The sequence below is a fragment of the Halichoeres trimaculatus genome, unplaced genomic scaffold (assembly GCF_033239565.1).
Source record: "Halichoeres trimaculatus isolate MK-OKI-2021-1 unplaced genomic scaffold, fHalTri1.1 fHalTri1_scaffold_15, whole genome shotgun sequence".
Taxonomy (NCBI): domain Eukaryota; kingdom Metazoa; phylum Chordata; class Actinopteri; order Labriformes; family Labridae; genus Halichoeres; species Halichoeres trimaculatus.
This window is the reverse complement of record NW_027437193.1, coordinates 27,531,524-27,549,091: the sequence shown is the minus strand read 5'-3', so window position 1 is coordinate 27,549,091 and position 17,568 is coordinate 27,531,524. Positions and strand designations below refer to the sequence as shown.

General features: G+C 42.1%; 1 protein-coding gene across 1 annotated transcript; it reads left to right on the top strand.

The window, feature by feature from the left end:
• The first annotated feature begins 5,291 nt into the window (after nt 1–5,291).
• fndc7a (fibronectin type III domain containing 7a) lies at nt 5,292–17,368 on the top strand. The gene is made up of 14 exons (XM_074688855.1): nt 5,292–5,348; nt 5,850–5,868; nt 6,050–6,307; nt 8,177–8,437; nt 8,983–9,240; nt 9,458–9,712; nt 10,694–10,948; nt 11,633–11,890; nt 13,782–14,039; nt 14,295–14,549; nt 15,433–15,693; nt 15,816–15,845; nt 16,174–16,210; nt 16,841–17,368. The coding sequence occupies exons 1-13, from the start codon at nt 5,292–5,294 to the stop codon at nt 16,203–16,205; spliced, it is 2,457 nt and encodes an 818-aa protein (XP_074544956.1). The 3' UTR covers nt 16,206–16,210; nt 16,841–17,368.
• Nucleotides 17,369–17,568: the final 200 nt, after the last annotated feature.

Below are 17,568 nucleotides of genomic sequence, written 5' to 3'. Positions count from 1 at the left end.
CCAAGTTACTGTTGGGTGCCTTTGTGGCCTTATCGCCTGCTGGTGCCGGGCTGTGCTCAGTTTTTGTTGTGGGGTATTGGCTTTCTCTGTTGTTCTGAGGGGGTATCAGGGAAGAAGATGTGTCCAAACAACATTCCTGGACTCTTCTTTGTGATAGAAGAAGTTCTTGTTGTTCACTTACCTGCAGGCCCCCAACAGAGAAGCCTCCTCCCCACATTTAAAAAAGTTACTTAAACCAAAGTCACTTTATGTACCATGCCTCACCATGCTTCATGTCTAATATTTCATTTTTATGGGATAATCAGGTCTTAAGATGATATTAAGTCTTACTCTTAAGTAGTCATCAAAAGACTTAGATTACAAAGTCCTTCACATGAAAATGGGTTGCCATCAGGTTGGAGTTAGGTGTCTCTGGTGTCCCTGCACTAATTGTCTTCAATTTCTCGCCCCAAGGATTTTATCCGCAGTTACTGTTTTCTGCTTGAGGAGACTATAACCATTTCATTAAAGTGCTGTTTTGAAAAAAGTAAATATCATCCCCTGATGGTTAACAAGTCACTCTCTCTTAAGGCGGACGACTTCCCTGAAACTGAGCTCTTGGATTAGCTGAGCATTTGATCCTGTCACCAGAGCAGCTCTTCTTGAGTCATGAAAGGTTAAGAGTTTGCAAGAGGTTCTCCTCATGTATCATACCTCCTCGTACCTCCTTTAAGAGTTAGTTGGACAACTGAACAGAAATCTAGAACTTACCATGAAAAGCAATCATTTAACTAAACACACTATTGGGGAAAAAACTGTTATGACTCAGAAACATCATCATCATCAGTGTTTCCTCGGATCACCAAGATTTAAAGTTAGGGCGCGGCCACACTGGCTATCCAAACCGTGCTGTGGTTTGGCCATCCAAACCACGGCTGTGCTGAGGAACAGCTCAGAACAGAGCGCTGTTCCCCAGCTGGAGAGTTCAGCCAGCCATCACACTACTCCTATATGAACCAGACTTTAGCAGGTATCAAACAGGCACAAGGCCCGCCTACGTCATCGTGAAGCATCTGTTTACATGAAGCGTGATCTCATTAGAGTCAGCACAATGAGACACAGAGAGCACTGTTACAACTTTAGAGACTTTTGGACTTACAGTAAGTCGTTTTTGCCCAACACAGCCATCTAACACCCCCCTAACACCCCCACTTCGTCTAAAATGATTGTCGAGAGATCATCACACGCGCTGTCTGCATGCTTGTGCTCGTGCATGAAGTAAACCGTGCTGAAGCCCACCTCTCTGAAGCGTGCCAAAGCAGAGAAGTGAATCGTGCTCAAGCACAGCGCGGTTGTAGTCACACTGGCCATTCCAGATCATTCCAGATTAAGGTCAAAAGCTTAGGCTGTGCCATAGGGGCCTATAGTTCATATAGTTCATCCCCCTCCTGTTTCTCTGCCAGGGACATCTTCATACCATACTACATACCTCTGTAATGTTGTTGCTGAAGTGTGGTGTGGTAGTGTCAGGTGTGAAGGATCAGGTACAAACCAATAGGGTGTTGGAATGGTTTTACGTTTATACATCCCAACCATCCACAATCAAATTTACTCTCCAGATGACACAATTACTGGGGTTTTTACTCTTTTTTTTGGTATGTCTTTTTGAGCAGCGACAAGCTGGAATAAAACAGGAGTAGTGAGGCTACTTTTAAAATATGAGTACGAAGTACAGATATTTGCCTGAAACTGTAAGGAGTAGAAGTAAAAAGTCATCTAAAAAAATAACCACTCAAGTAAAGTACAGAAACCTAAACATTTTAGTTAAGTGAAGGCAGGTAAATATTACAGGATTCTCCAAAACTTCACACATTTAGAGAGCACACACTTGATGATAACAAAAGACAGATCGCACAAGATTTCTCTCTCCTGATCTTACAGTGTGTGGTCTGCACTCCAAGGACACCACACACTAACAGACTCTTCAGCAAAGCTTCAGCTTCTTCACGCATAGTAAAACGTGACTTCGGTGTTAACGCGACAGACGTACGGGAAAAAGCAAAAATGTTTGTTTTCGAACTCTAGAAAAACACACATAAGAAAAGGGCTTCTGGAAAAGGTTGTGGAAACGGCGTGGATGTGGGCTGTTAGATAACAATGCAAATTGGAAGTGAGTAAAGTCATTCAGATAGATTTCTTACTTCCTCTTCAGTCAGTCAGCTGAGTCAGCTTGTGTCTTGATTGGCTTTGCTCCGGTACACCTGACATTACACGCTGTACCTGCTCGGCTCCTCTCAGAGCGCTCCACACACACTACAGGATTTTTAGTCGCAATTGTTAAACATGTTCATTATCTACGATCTCTGAATCTGAGGCCTTCCAAGCGACCCCGACCAGAAGAAATCACTCTTAACACACCCCACACCACAGAAAAATCACACATGTCTTCAGACAATCGGGCCTTTGCTAGTTTTGATCATAAGGGGGAAATCAGGACAAAAGTCAGCCTGATTGTCCTGTTGTGTGTACTCTCCTCAAAGGTCCCATATTCTGCTCCTTTCCTGCAGTTTAATATGGATCATTGATGTCTTCATGAAATGGTAGTAACATGTTTTGGTCCAAAAATCCAATAAATCAAGCACAGCAGCATTGTTTCCAGGCTCTCATAGCCCCTCTGTTATAGCGCCTCAGAACGCTCTGATTTAATGGGCGTGGCCTTCATATGTAAATGAGCCACCGCTGATACCGCCCCGCTCTTCCACGTCACTGAGAGTGGCGCCACGAGCTCCGAGTGCACAATGTTTAGAAAACAGCGAAGCTTGTTTACCGTAACATTACAGGCTAAAACAACAGGCTAACTGCAGCTACAATTAGCATCCTGAAGCTAACACAGAGACAGGGGGGACACTGAGGAAAAGCTCTTACATCTGCTCCACAGCACACAGCATTTAAAATACTCACATTTCCAGGGTCTGAGGTTTGTTGGTGGATGGTTGGTAATGCGCCTGGATTCAGGACCAGTCTATTCACTAGCCCTCTGTTGTACTGTCCAAAGTTGGAAAAGCAGTCGGCCGTGAAGTGACTAGCACACACATGCACAGTTTTACTGAGTGACTTCCTCAAGGTTCAGTGCTCGGACCGATTCTGTTCATCTTGTATATGCTTCCTCTCGGCACTATATTGAGGAAACACTCCATAAACTTTCACTGCTATGCAGATGACACTCAGCTTTACTTGTCAATGAAGCCTGAAGAAACCAACCGCTTATCTAAACTTGAAGCATGCCTCAAAGACGTAAGGTCCTGGATAAGCAGAAACTTCTTACTGCTGAACTCAGAGAAGACTGAAGTCATTGTTCTTGGACCTAAACATCTCAGAGAAGCTTTCTTGAACAACATCGCCGCCTCTGACGACATCAGCTTGGCTTCCAGCACCACTGTCAGGAACCTGGGAGTTCTTTTGGATCAGGACCTGTCCTTTAACTCTCACATCCAACAGGTCTCAAGGACGGCATTTTTTCATCTTCGCATTATCAAGAGAATTAGACACATCTTGCCTCGGAGCGATGCTGAGAAACTAGTCCATGCTTTTGTTTCTTCTAGGCTGGACTACTGTAACTCTTTTATCCGGCTGTCCTAATAAGTCTATTAGGACTCTTCAGCTGGTTCAGAATGCTGCCGCTCGGGTACTGACTTGGACTGGGGGGAGAGAGCACATCTCTCCAGTGTTAGCGTCTCTACACTGGTTACCTATAAAATCTAGGATAGAGTTTAAAATTCTTCTTTCGACTTACAAAGCGCTTAATGGCATCAGGCCATCGTATCTTAAAGACTTAATCATTCCGTATAATCCGTCTAGGTCTTTGTGTTCTCAACATGCAGGTCTTCTCGTTGTACCTAGGGTCTCTAAAAGTAGTATGGGAGGTCGAGCCTTTAGTTATCAGGCTCCTCTTCTTTGGAATAACTTACGGGTTGAGGTCCGGGGAGCAGACACGGTCTCAACCTTTAAGTTTAGACTTAAAACTTTCCTTTTTGATAAAGCTTACAGTTAGAGCTGGATCAGGTCTGAACCAGCTCTTAGTCATGCTGCTATAGGTTTAGACTGCTGGGGGGAACTGACACACAGGGCTCCTGTTTCCCTTTTTTTTCTGTCAGTCTACCTTCTAGTCTTAATGTCCTGTTATATTTACTGACCATACACCTCTCTGGGAGGGTCTGAGTTTGTCTTGTAGGTTCCTGGGGATCGCTGAATTAGATAGCCTGCTGCTGTGCTCCTGTCCGACACCAGCTGCTACGGCTTTGGATTTGGCCTGCTGGTTTCTCCTTAACTGTCGCCACAGCACCAAACTTCAGACTGCGTCTGTTTCTCTCTCTCCCTTTCTGTGTGTGTGTGTGTGTGTGTGTGTGTGTGTGTGTGTGTGTGTGTGTGTGTGTGTGTGTGTGTGTGTGTGTGTGCGTGTGCGTGTGCGTGTGTGTGTGTATCCCTACACCCCCCCCATTCTCTCTCCCACTCTCTCTCCTCTATCTGTCTCTCTCTAACCCCAACACAGTCGAGACAGATGTCTGTCTAACATGAGTCTGGTTCTGTCCGAGGTTTCTGCCCGTTAAAGGGAAGTTTTTCCTTGCCATTGTAACTTGCTAAATGCTGCAAAGTCCTGTACTCATGGTGGATTAAGATAAGATAAGACTCCTTATCTTGTCTTGATGTTGGGTTTCTGCTAGTAAAATTTTATTAACATTTATGGGTCTAGACCTGTAAATGTTTTTGTAAAGTGTCTTGAAATAACATTTGTTATGATTTGGCGCTATATAAATAAAGATTGATTGATTGATTGATTGATTGATTGAGGGTAGCTGGCACATTTCCTTCTCGTCTTCTTCCAAGATGGGAAGCTTAATCATATTACATACTGTACATCCCAGGGATCATTTAGCTGCAGGTTTACATTCTATGTGATGCAGATCTCAGTCAAGACAGGAAACAAAACAGTTAATTTATGCAGATAAAAGCAACAGTTGTGAAACAAAAAGCTTGAAAAGAGATGATGGTTTAATCTGCATCCTTTTCCCAACAAAGGTGAGCTTCCTTCTCCCCACCCAGACATCCCCTGGGGAGGAGTTACAGCCTGTGGGCTCGTTGGTATTTTGCTGAAACAAAACAGTACCTGTCCTTTCATCTGGCCAGGAGGGGGAGGGAAAAGTGGGAGTGAGAGAAAAGAAAGTCAAATTTAAGCTTGAGCTGTGTCTCTGAAGTCATTTTGAGAGACAGCATCACGCATCTTGCCTCCAGGCAGCCGACGAAAACCTGCGTGAATGGGAACAACGATGATGAAGATGCTGAAACTTTTTCTTCTGTTGGCCTTCACAGAGGTAAGACAAGCTTATTGTTTAACTGTGTGGGGATCATTTCTGACCATTCTCACTAATTATTTAAGTATAAAAACTCTTATTTGAACATCTCTCCTAGAGCATGCTTAACATAGTCAGGTGAATGCTAACACATATAGGAGAGCAGTTTTGAAACACAGGGGCTCTTTTGAGTGTCAGGGCTGTCAACAGGTGCGTGTGGCAGCCTGACTGTAGCTCAATAGACAAATTCATTCAGACCTGAAAGAAATACCTGCACTGACCAGTCCTGAAATCAGCGCTGAGTGAGGGTAATGTGCAGCCTGCTGCCTCTAATGCTCCTAGAACATGATACAGGTCATAATAGGCCTCAGGATATACTGCGAAATACCACCAGGCAGCTGCCGCTGGAATGATGTCCTTGTCTTTGAAAGATTATATTTCCTGAGATTTATCCGAAAGTTATGTCTCTCTCTTTATTATTATTTTTTTATTCATTCATGCATCGTGTTTTGTCTTTTTCAGATTTGTGCTGCTGAAAATGGTAAAATAATCTTTTCACATATTTCATAATGTTCTGAGAGATGTAAAAAATTTAAATTATCCTGTTTTAGAGATTTATTTCAGTTTGACTTCTGAAATGAGAAATATTTTTAAGCATCCCGTTTTTGACGTTTGATCCCCTTTTGAATGCATCCTTTTGTTTCCATCTCCATCTCCTTCAGACATCAACCTGACGGTAATGACGGTCACGTCCGGGAGTATTACAGTTCAGTGGAATGGTCTAACTGGAGCCATCTCCTACAAGATCACAGCAACACCAAAGAACTCTCTGGAACCATCGGTCTTCGCCCAGTTCAGCAGCAACACTGTGATGGCTTCAGTCAACTCGCTGTCCCCCAGCACAGCGTACAGCGTGCTGATAGAAGCCATGGACACGTCATCCCAAGTCCTTAGCAGTGCAGAGATAGAAGAGACCACTGGTGATGACTCTCAGATTTACTTTAGTCTATTAAGATGAAAATGTGAAGGTCTCTGCCGAACTTACACATTTTCCCCAGACTTATATCATGTTTACATGCATTGTAGTTTCAACTTTTAAGCTAATAAAATACTTCAGGCACTTTAAAGGAGCTGTGAGGAGTTTGAAAGTGATCTTGCAAAACTCTCCCTTAGATATATATTCCTGATTGTGATTCACTCTATAAAATGTGATAATCAGTGCCAATATTACAAGTTACAGGTTATTTTGAAAAACTACTTCTACTTCTCCTACGGCAGCGTTTCTCAAATTGTGGTCCATGGACCACTAGTGGTCCGTCAGTGCCTCCAAGTGGTCTGCAATGAGTGTGAGGAAATTGTGAGGTTTTTTGTGCAAAGTGTAGGGCTGCTTCACAAATTGATAAAATCTACAAAAATTGGTCCATAAAAGCACTGACAACCAATTTCAGTACCAATGCTTTGAGTTGTGCGATTATTATATCCCTTCCTGAGTATTGGAGCTGGTTACGTGGCATGTTAACAGGCCTTAAACTTCTTCAATGTGTGGGCACTTACATCAGGTAAAGCTAGAAAGTGTTGTTGTGGGGCTATTTAGCTGGTGGTGGTCCACAAAATTCTTCTGAGAGGATCAGTGGTCCTTGGTCTGAAAATAATTTGAGAAACACTGTCCTGTGGGACCGAATTGATTTATGGCACATCTAAGTCTCTATGACCACGCCGGCTGACAAAGTTCAGTTGCAAGAAGAGATAAACACAGAGATCTGTGTTTTTCTCTGCTGAAAATGATTTTTGCGATTAATTTCGTAGTGATTGTGGACGCATGAGTCTAACTGTCAGACAGAAAAAGGACAGAAGAGCAGAAGAAAGATAAACAGGAGAGTGATACAGCCCGAGATAAAGGCTAACACAGGAGCTAAACTGTTTGTGATAATGTTCATTCCAACCCACAGTCAGCAGTTATTCTGCAGTGGTCTGTTCAAACTTGAGAGTCTATCAATAAAATGAAGAGTGAGGTTACGTTAGCTCTGCTTGGTAGATGACTGGCAGGTCATAGCTAACCAGGATTAACTAACGTGTCACGCATTACAGACACGTATAAGAGCACCAGGATGCCAGCCGTTCTAAGAAAAGACAGCTTCTAAACTAAATACAAACTGACAGTGTTTGCCTGTTGTCATATTAGCCTACAGATACGTCGGAGCACCAGGCTGCAGATAGTGATATGTATAGCCAGCTGTTTGCTTGTTGTCACATTGTACACCGTATTGCTGCAAATCTGTGCTGATTTATACCTTGCCTCGGCACATTGTCTCTTGTAAAATGTTGTCATGAACAAAGAAAATTTGTTTAAATCCAAACTTCATTTAATTTCAAAACAAACACACACACCTCTAAAAGTCATTATGATAGTGTGCGGGTGACTCCGGGCAAAAAGGTGGCGAGGCAGTCCAGTGAAAACAGACCCTCCTGATAGCATCTTTAAAAAAAAAAACGTTCATGAGTTTTTAAGAAATTAAACCTTCAGAACAGTTTCACTAGAAATACTCTGCTGCCTGTCTGTTATTGATCATATCTAATTAGCTCCAGGGCACTTTTATAGTCAATTTTCTTAATCTTTTGAAGTTTGTTTGAATAAATAAATAATTTAAGAAGGGCTTAACTGCACAAGTTGTTGCTGTGATCTTACTGGTAAATTTAAATAGCTTCATTTTTAAGAAAAGTAAAATACTTCGTGTAAAAGCACAATCTATTGTCTCATGTTGGTGTCATAATACACACCAATTTTTCAGATTGAAATAGTTTTCACTGATGTTTGTTCTGCTAATTGTAATCCTTTATTTGTTTTCCAGCCCCTGAGGTCCCCGTCATTGATAAGGCGTACTCCAAACGCAGTGAAAGCGTCACTGTGGAGTTCACAGAAGTTTCCGGGGCAACCCACTACATCCTGAGGGCAGAGTCGGTGGATGGTGATCATTTCTCTGAGACGGTGGTGAGCAGCTCCCCAGGAACTGTATTGGACCTCGAGCCCTACACCCAATACTTACTGAGCGTTATGTCTGTCGACATCTGGCGAAGGAGCCAGCCTTCAGAACGAGCCAAGGCCCACACAGGTGGGAGCAAACCCTGGAGATTTGTCTAAGGAGAATAATTGCATCAACAACGATAACATATAGATTGACATTGATAATGAATGTTTCACTGCAACTTTCACTTGTCTAGACACTACACATAAGAAGCAGTTTACTCAAGATGATAATCATCCTATGAGGGGTGAAACGTAGCCCTGCTGTTGTTCCTGTTTGACAATAGCTTGTTATCTCACTCCGCCGGCCATAACGGCGTGTCATTTCACCGCCCATTGTCTCTGAGTCTCTACTCTTTGCTGCCATTGCAGGGGTATGGAAACCATATCCATGCCTCTGCACTGCGCTTTTCTCCTGATATGAAAAGCTAAACCATGAGAACTGGGTTGTCTCTCCTCCTGTAGGAGAAATCAATGAAACATAATCGCAAAGAATGTTTTTTCTATTCCACAGCCATAACTTTGAACTGGCAGGGAGAGAGTTAAAAAGTAGAGAATAAATTTAAGAGTTTAACGTGTGTTTTAACGTATTCTTTTAACACCCCCTTCATCTCTCCCTGTATCTGTTTTCAGTGGTGATGGCACCCAAGTTGAACACAAGCTCCCCTGACAATGGAACCATCCTCGTGACCTGGACCCCAGTGGAGCACGCTGTCCTCTACACACTCTGCATCATCCGAGAGGGCTCCAGCTCCCGCCTCAAACTGAACACCACTGAAACCACAATGACTTTTGATGGTCTTGAAGCTGGGACCACCTACTGCATCAAGGGCCTGGCCTGGGACTCTGAGGGTCGGGTCGGAGATGACCTCACAGTGTGCCAAATCATACGTAAGGACTACAAAAAAACGTCATAAACGTGGGAAAATCAATCAATAAATAACCACTTACATTTAAACACTGGGGTTTAAACAATGGACAACATGACAGATCCTCAAAAGTGAAGTGAAAACATCCCACATCTTTGTTACAACAACACACAACTCCAAAAGCCATTGATAAAAAATAGTCATCTAATTTCTTTTTTTCCCTAATGATCAATTTTCAGGTCCTTCGCGCCCAGATGTGATCCACATCCAGGTGACTCAGGGTCGGACTACTGGGATCACAATTTACTGGTCACTCGTGCAGGGAGCTGATTTTTACATTGCCTGGAGTACAAGTGGCCAAAACTGTACTTCGACGGGCAGCAGTTACTGTTTTATCGTGCCTGTGGAGTGTGGACAAAACAACTCAGTCTTCGTTGCAGCCATTAACGGAGGTGGTCCCAGCAGCCCCTCGCAACCTGTGGACTACATCACTTGTGGGTATATCACACGCAACCCCATTAAGTAGTTACATTTTAAAAAAGAAGTTTAGCATTTTGGGAAACGTTATCAATTTACGTAATGCTAAAAATTAGCATGAAAGACAGGAGTTTGGCTAAAGTTTGGGAAACCTAGTTAATCTAGCTAGCTAGCTGAATAAGTTACCATAAGCTTTACAGGAGGAAATGAAAAGCTGATGCTAGCAGCTCCAAAAACCACTATATATATATATATATATATATATATATATATATATATATATATATATATATATGTATATATATATATATGTATATACATTTATATATATATATATATATATATATATATATATATATATATATATATATATATATATATATAAAGGAGAGACCATGGACCGTGTACAATATTTAACATTAATGTCACCATTTGATGCGTTGTACTAGACTTAGCTTATAGCTAATTTACATCTGCAGTCCATTGGCAGGTCACAATTAAGTTGATAAATAGATAATTTACTTAAATTGCCCAGAGCAGAAGCAGAAAAGCTTCTATGCAAGAACAAACTTCATGGGTACAAGCTAGGATCCAAAAAGGTAGCTTGCAGAATAAGCTAGTGCATAACACAAAAAGTTACAAAAAGCTACCTCTACCTTCAATGTCCCAAACCTACTTTTGGGATCCATTCATTTGTTTTGAAAATTGGCAAAGCACAAAAACCTACAACTCTAACTAAAAAAAACAGCATGTCGCTTGAAACTTTCCTAAGGTGAAGCCAAGGGTGCTAGCAAACATTTTGTGTTGTTTTGGACCAAGCCTGGTTAGCTGTTAAGCCCAGAATTTGTTTGCATGCTAAGCTTGCACTAATCGTACTACTAATGTCACATGACTTTTAAGATGAGAGCAAATGGGCATTTTTCCAAAATACAGCAACTTATCTAAGTCCATATTTTTCTCAAAAAAAATCTCTGTCACTGTGTCTGTGTCACTTTTAGATCCATGTCCACCAGAAAACATCTGGGTGGAGGAGCCTACAGCTGGAAACGGCTCAGTGGTGTGGGATGAGGTGCCCTTGGTTGAGTACTACATGGCTTTCATAAAGAGGGATGACGGGACGGAGCATTCATGCAACACCACTGAAACCTACTGCCCATTTTCCAGCATGTGTGGCCACACCTACCTCACCACCGTCTTCCCCTTCAACGGGGCTGGCTCAAGCACCCATGCACAAGTTCGCAACTATACCACTAGTAGGGAAAACAACATTTTTCCAAAGTAAAATCACATCGCATGATACCAGTCACCAGATTTCCTCACTTACATCTTGGATAAGCATGCGGTGGCTCAACGACACCTGTCCAACATAACAAATGCCCACAATCCCTTTCTTTCCTACTGTGGTACATCTTCCCATTTTGAGTTTCAGGCATCATTATCTCAGGGCTTTTTGGCAGCTGAGTTTGAAAAAAACGTAGATGACGAAGTAATCTTGAATAATGGAACTGTGTCGTAGGGATAAACTTAGCTCAGAGCAGATATTTTGAGATACCAGGAAGAAAGAGACACATGTGTATCAATGTCACTCTACTGGCTATATTAAACTTGGGTGTGCCACTTCTCTTCACAATACCAGCTCATCTTATTTAGCTCTCTGGCATGGCTTCATTTGCCAGGAGCTACTGGTGACACCAGTTCATTTTGTAAAATAAGAGCTGTAGATGTAGATCAGAAAAAGAAGAGGCTGATTTCATTTTTATATAACTACAAGGTACATTTCTTTGAGAAGTTAGTGATGAAATGGACCTCCTAAACTTCAAACACCTGCAGGATGATGTGCTATGAAAACAAAGGATGACCTAACATAAAGTAATCTGCACAGTATCCATTGCTCAACTCATTCATCGTTGCATTTCTCCGTCCCTTCTCTTCTCCAGTCCCATGCTGCCCAGAGGATGTCAACGTAAAGCTTGTTTCTACGGAGACCTTGAAGATTACGTGGTTGGTGGTCAAAGGGGCGGAGCAGTATGAGACAACAGCAGCACAGACCAATGATGTTATCCGCTGTAATGACACGGCACCTGTGTGTGTGCTGTCGGACTTAAAGTGCAACACAGTTTATTCTGTGACTGTCACACCATGCAGCGACTTACGGGGATGCAACCGCACCTGTAGACCACACACTCATGAGACAGGTAATGAATGATGGTCGAAGGTTTGTGGAAACTTTATTTATTGTATCATGAAAACACACTTTTTTTTAATAGTTACTCATAAAATTGAGAGAAGGAGTTCTTTGAAACCAAGCAGCAGCCTCTGGTCTAAAAATACAAAGCCTGCAAGAATCTGCAGTTCTTTCAGATTCCACTTGAGGCTGGCTGCAGAAACACTGACGATCACACACCAAGCCAATAAGAAAACAAATCTTTACAGCAAAAATTAACAGTAGACTTCAAAGGGTTCTGATCCAGAGACAAGTTCACAGGAGAAAGGTGCAGGATGGGAGGGGGGAGGGCATCTGTTTGCATACCATCCAGGAGAGCAGAGAGCTATCAGCCTACCAAGGCCCAAGCAGAGGAGCTGAAAGAGTGAGAAAAATTGTTTGGGTCAGGCAGATTGTAAAATTTTACATCTGCTATAGAGTCTTACTGGTCATCTCTGGCGTGCCAAATGACCTTATTTGGTGGCCCATTACAGCCGAGCCAAGCTCACAACTTTTCCAAGGTATTCTCCATCCTATCCTGCCTGCGATTAAGTTTGCCAATGACTTGAGTCTGAGTGTTGACAGTAGGGATGGGTACCAAATTAGGAACTTCTATAGGTACCGACCGAATTCCGTCAGAGGTACAGAGTACTAACCTGACACGCCAGACGGACAGTTTCATTTATCCGCCACGGAATTATTTCACAAGTCCATCTGGGTAGCAGCTCTTCTGATTTGTTTTCAGAGGCAGGACTTTAAAAAAATCTGCAGCTGGTGATTGGATGACCGTTCTGATTAACACACTCACCATGGACCAATCCACATCAAGCCACGGTATAACGTAGTGTATGTGATTCGATGCTCCTGAGAAACAATAGATGATCAACTACTGAATCACGAGAAATAGCTGAGAAAAAGGCGTTAGACGACAGCTTCCGTTTTTATAAATTTAACTTAAGAATCAAAGGAACGCTGACAAGTACGAAAGTCTGCTGAAGTCACGTCTGCTCCCACAGCTCCCGCCTCTCTACCCCGATTGGGCCGGTTAGAATTTAGCCGAGTGAAATCATTGGTCATTGGTGCCTGGCAAGATGGATCTGCAGGAGTTCAGAAACTGAATCAGGCAGGTCCGTCTGCTCTGCAAGGTTAACAGAGTACCGATTCAGGTAAAATCAAAAGGTACCATGTTTAGGTTCCTAAATGCATCCTTGTGACTGTGAGGGAGTGGAAGAGTAGGTGATTTTCCATGCTGGACATGAACACAACATTGCAAGGTTACATATTGAAGATACTAGATAACCACAAAAAGTACCTAAAATTGGTACCATTGAGTACCCATACTGATTTTCAGGTACCAGGCATTGGTACCGTATCGTTTTAAATGTGAAAGGTACCCATCCCTAGTTGACAGTCCTGCACATTCCCTCAGTGATGGGCAGCTTGTCGACTGCCAAAAGTGCTGCTTGCGTCTTCTGAAGTTTGCGATTCATCAGGAAACCGTCAACTCCTAACAGCAGAAAGCCTTTTGTCACAACGCCAAATATATAGACATCTTCAACATCCTCAACGGAACACATCCACAAGCAAATGGTCCTCCAAGTATCCCAGGAGTCGATCGTATACTCGGCTGCAAACGTTCTGCTGGGGCAGGTGGGCTCCCCTTGCCCAGTTTCCTTGTCGAGAAAATTTGATCAATTGCGTTGTTAGACACAAGATTTTTTTTTTAAACTATTTTCTAACTATGTGTAGGAGTATCAAGCATTATACATAACATAGTGTCACAATGTTAACCTAAGATGAAAAAGAAGACACACCGACATCTGTGTTTTGGTCTAATGAATATAATCTTGTAACTCTTGATTTTCCCTGTCCCCCTGCTGCAGCTCCCTGTGCTCCAGAGATCTTAAACATAACGCAGACCAGTGGCCATACATACAGGGTCTTCTTTAGTAACCCCAACAATCCCAACACAAATTATACCATCACTGCCATTGGACGCCAAGACACACACACATGTCATGCAACAAACAACTCCTGTGATCTCACACAGCTGCCCTGTGGGTCAGTCTATGAGGTCATGGCTGTGGCAAAAACAACGGTTGGGAAAAGTCTACCGGGCTTCACTCACCTTTTAGAAACAGGTATGATGGTACTGTTGGTATTCACAAGAATTCAAGTCCAGGTGAAACATTTTTTGTTCATAAAGTGAAATATTTTGGTCATTCTGGTACCTGTAGATTTGACTCCTTTGGTATTACAAATTTTATACTGCTTCTCTTTAAAGGGAGTCACAAACATCATAGCATTTTTAATTCATTCTACAAAGAACATCAAATGAAGATTGAATAAATACCTTTGATTATCTATGATTATTTATTTTTTCTTTCTTCCCTGAGGTCCTTGCTGCCCCGAGTCTTTAAATGTGACTCAGGTCACCCAGGCGATGACTAACGTGACCTGGTCACCTGGCAGAGGCGCCCGCTCCTACATCACTTCCCTGACGTCCTCCCGGGGTAACGCAAAGTGTCACACACTAGACACCCACTGCCTGATGGGATGCATCACCTGTAGCACTAACTACACCGTCACTCTGGAGGCCATCAGCAGCTCAGGGCACAAGTCAGAGTGCAAACATCATGGATTCTCATCAAGTAAGGACAAACAAACATGAAGTCAAAAAAAGAAACTTTAATTGGGGATGAATGATAAGGTTAGATGATTTATGTCATTAAAATAAAACTTGAAGGGGCTGTGAGGAGTTTCAGAGCGTTAGCGCTATGTATGGATGCCTACTTAACTGATGTACGAACTGACAGTTTGCTTGTTAGCATGTTTCAAACAACAGAGCTTCGTAACTGTACTGCTTGGTAGATGACTGGCAGGACATGACCAAGATTTACTAAAGTTACACATTACAGACATGTCTTAGAGCTGCCAGCTGCGCAAATTGTAGACGACAACTAAACTTAATACAAACTTACAATGTTTCCTTGTTGTGTTGTATCAGGCAAAAAGTTGTCTTGAACAAAGATTTTTTTTAACTTGATCTCAATTTAATTCCAAAACAAACACACATGTTGTTAAAAGTGACATCTTCCCAACAGTGTACTTGAGACTCCAGGCCAAAAGGTGGCGATGCAGTCCAATTAAAACAGATCCTCCTCACAGAACGTTTAAGAAAATGTCTTTGTCACTTTAAGAGGTAATTTACTGGTGTAAATATTTAAGTCAGCAACTTAGAGTCACAGACAAGTCCAAGAAATGCAGGAATAAAACTATTACATGGAAAAAGGTATCTGTGAATATATTGTATGTATATTTATCAGGCATATAATACATTGGGCTCAGTTCTGAGTACTTTTATGAGTTATTTGCCATATATACTGTATGAATTGAGGGTTTGGATAAAATTCAGGCTAAACATTTGTAGTACAATTTCACTTTGGCTCCAGAAACTTAAACTTGAACAAACTGCGGCCAAAATCTAAAAATATCCAACATCTGTGACCAAACTCTGGTGATTCTTTCCTGTAGGTGCCTGTTGTCCCATAAGCGTTAAGCTCTATCGCAGAGCACCACAAACCCTCCGGGTGTACTGGCGTGTTTTTGGTCCTCTAGTCCTGGACCATATAGTAGAGCTTTACGGGACGGGAGCCAACTACACCTGCAAAGCAGCCCGCAGCAAATACTGTGACATCCTGGAGGAAACGTGTGGGGACGTGTACACAGTGGTGGCAGCACCAGTGGGAGTGGATGGGGTCAAAGTGAACTTCTGTCAACCCAGGTTGTACTCTGGTGAGTCCTAGACTGTTTTTGGTTGTATCCTCTCAAACATCAACAACACACAAGTTTATTCTCAGAGTTTGTGTTGAACTTGGGGGGAGAAAATGCTTTTATGTTTGTTTTTTTGTTTTCAGTCCCCTGCCCAGGAAGTAATGCTGGAATGAGTGAGTATCCTCTAAAAACTTTGTCAGTTTTTATCTGACACTAACATATTTTATTTGTCTGAATGTGCAATTACAAGAGTATTTTAGGGCGGCACTTTCTTATTACCTTTTCTTTTTCTTTTTTCTTTCTTTCTTTTTTTTTTTTTTTTTTGCTGAGTATAGCTAAGCTTGCAGAATGTAGATACAGATGTACATGTTCTTATAAATTAAAATATTAAAACTTCTGTTCTCGAAACTCTGAGTCTGTACTGACATGTCTACATGAAAATTGAAACTCCAAACTATGAGCTGCTTAAATCTTTGATTTCTCATCCATCTGCTTCCTCAGTGATCTCTCCCGGGAGACGCAGTGTCCGTTAACTGTGGTAAGTTTTGCTGTTATTGAACAGTTTTTCAGTAAACAATGCATTATCGTGTGAACACATTTTAAGTACCCACCAGGGGAAAAGTAACATGCATGTGCATGTGTTGTGTTACTGCAAACGTGCAACAAACACAGATGAGACCTCGGTTCACAGGACAAATCTCTTGTGCCAAAAGCTGAACAGCTTTTAGGGTGTTATGTGACAGCATCACGCACACTTTACTTGTAGTTTTCTGCTCCAACAACACATACCAGTGTTTGAGTACAGCTAGAGGAAACACGAACACGCAGCACGTGATCTCTATCAGTCGTTACCTCTGGGACTTTTTGTCTTTAAAACATGAAGAGGAGAATAAAGAGGAACGTGACTCAGGTTTGTTAACACAGAGAGCTGCTGCGGGAACGTGACTCAGACGTCTCATTGTGACGGGTTGGGTGGGTGTAATTTGATGAAATTTAACAGCTGGTGACTCAATATGACAAAGCAGTCTGCTGAGCTTTGCATGGCATCAGTTTTCTAGCACAAAGCGCCCACTAATTGAAGTTATGAACAATATAAGATGTTGAAGGCAGCTGTGCCTCCTTTGAGACCATGTTGATAATTTATCTTTCTTGTCTTCTTACCCCACAGGGGAGGCCTCCCATCACCACCAACCACCAAACATGAAAAAAGGAATGTGTTTACACCAACAGCAACTTGAAGAGTCAATATACACAGATTAAATATCACTCCTGTTTGGAAAAAAGAAGTACTGTGCAGAATGGGTGAATAAAAAATCCTATGAATATCAAAGAAAAGCTTAAAAACTTCAACATGACATAAAAAAAAATGTAAAGAGGATTTAAAAAAAAAAATGCAGTAATGTCTATGAATAAATTCTCCATAATACCTATTTTCAAAGTGGGCTGTGTGTTACTTCTCTTGCTGTTGGACTCAAAACGTCCTGTCCCTGAAGCTGATCTGATGCAGAAACTTCTACAGTGAAACTCCCTCAAACTGAAAATTTAACATAACCGTTGACACATTTTTAATCACTCCATATTCTAAAAATAAAGACTGTAGGACATCTCAAAGTAGGAGACCTCCATACGGTGGCCTGATGACGTATCAGTGGGTTGTAGAGCTGGTTGCTGATGCAGAATGGGGTCAGAGTTAAAAAGTGGGGCAGAGGGTGTCTTCTGTGTTAGCCTGGAGTCATGCCTGGTGAGCCCTGGTGGATGATACGTCTGATCAAATTGCTGGAGATAGATTCAATGTTTCCTCTGCTTTCATTGGATTTTCTCTCAGATGACAGACGATGACAATAAAACACATTGATCACATTCCTAAGTGTTTTGTCATCAATCATCATTATCAGT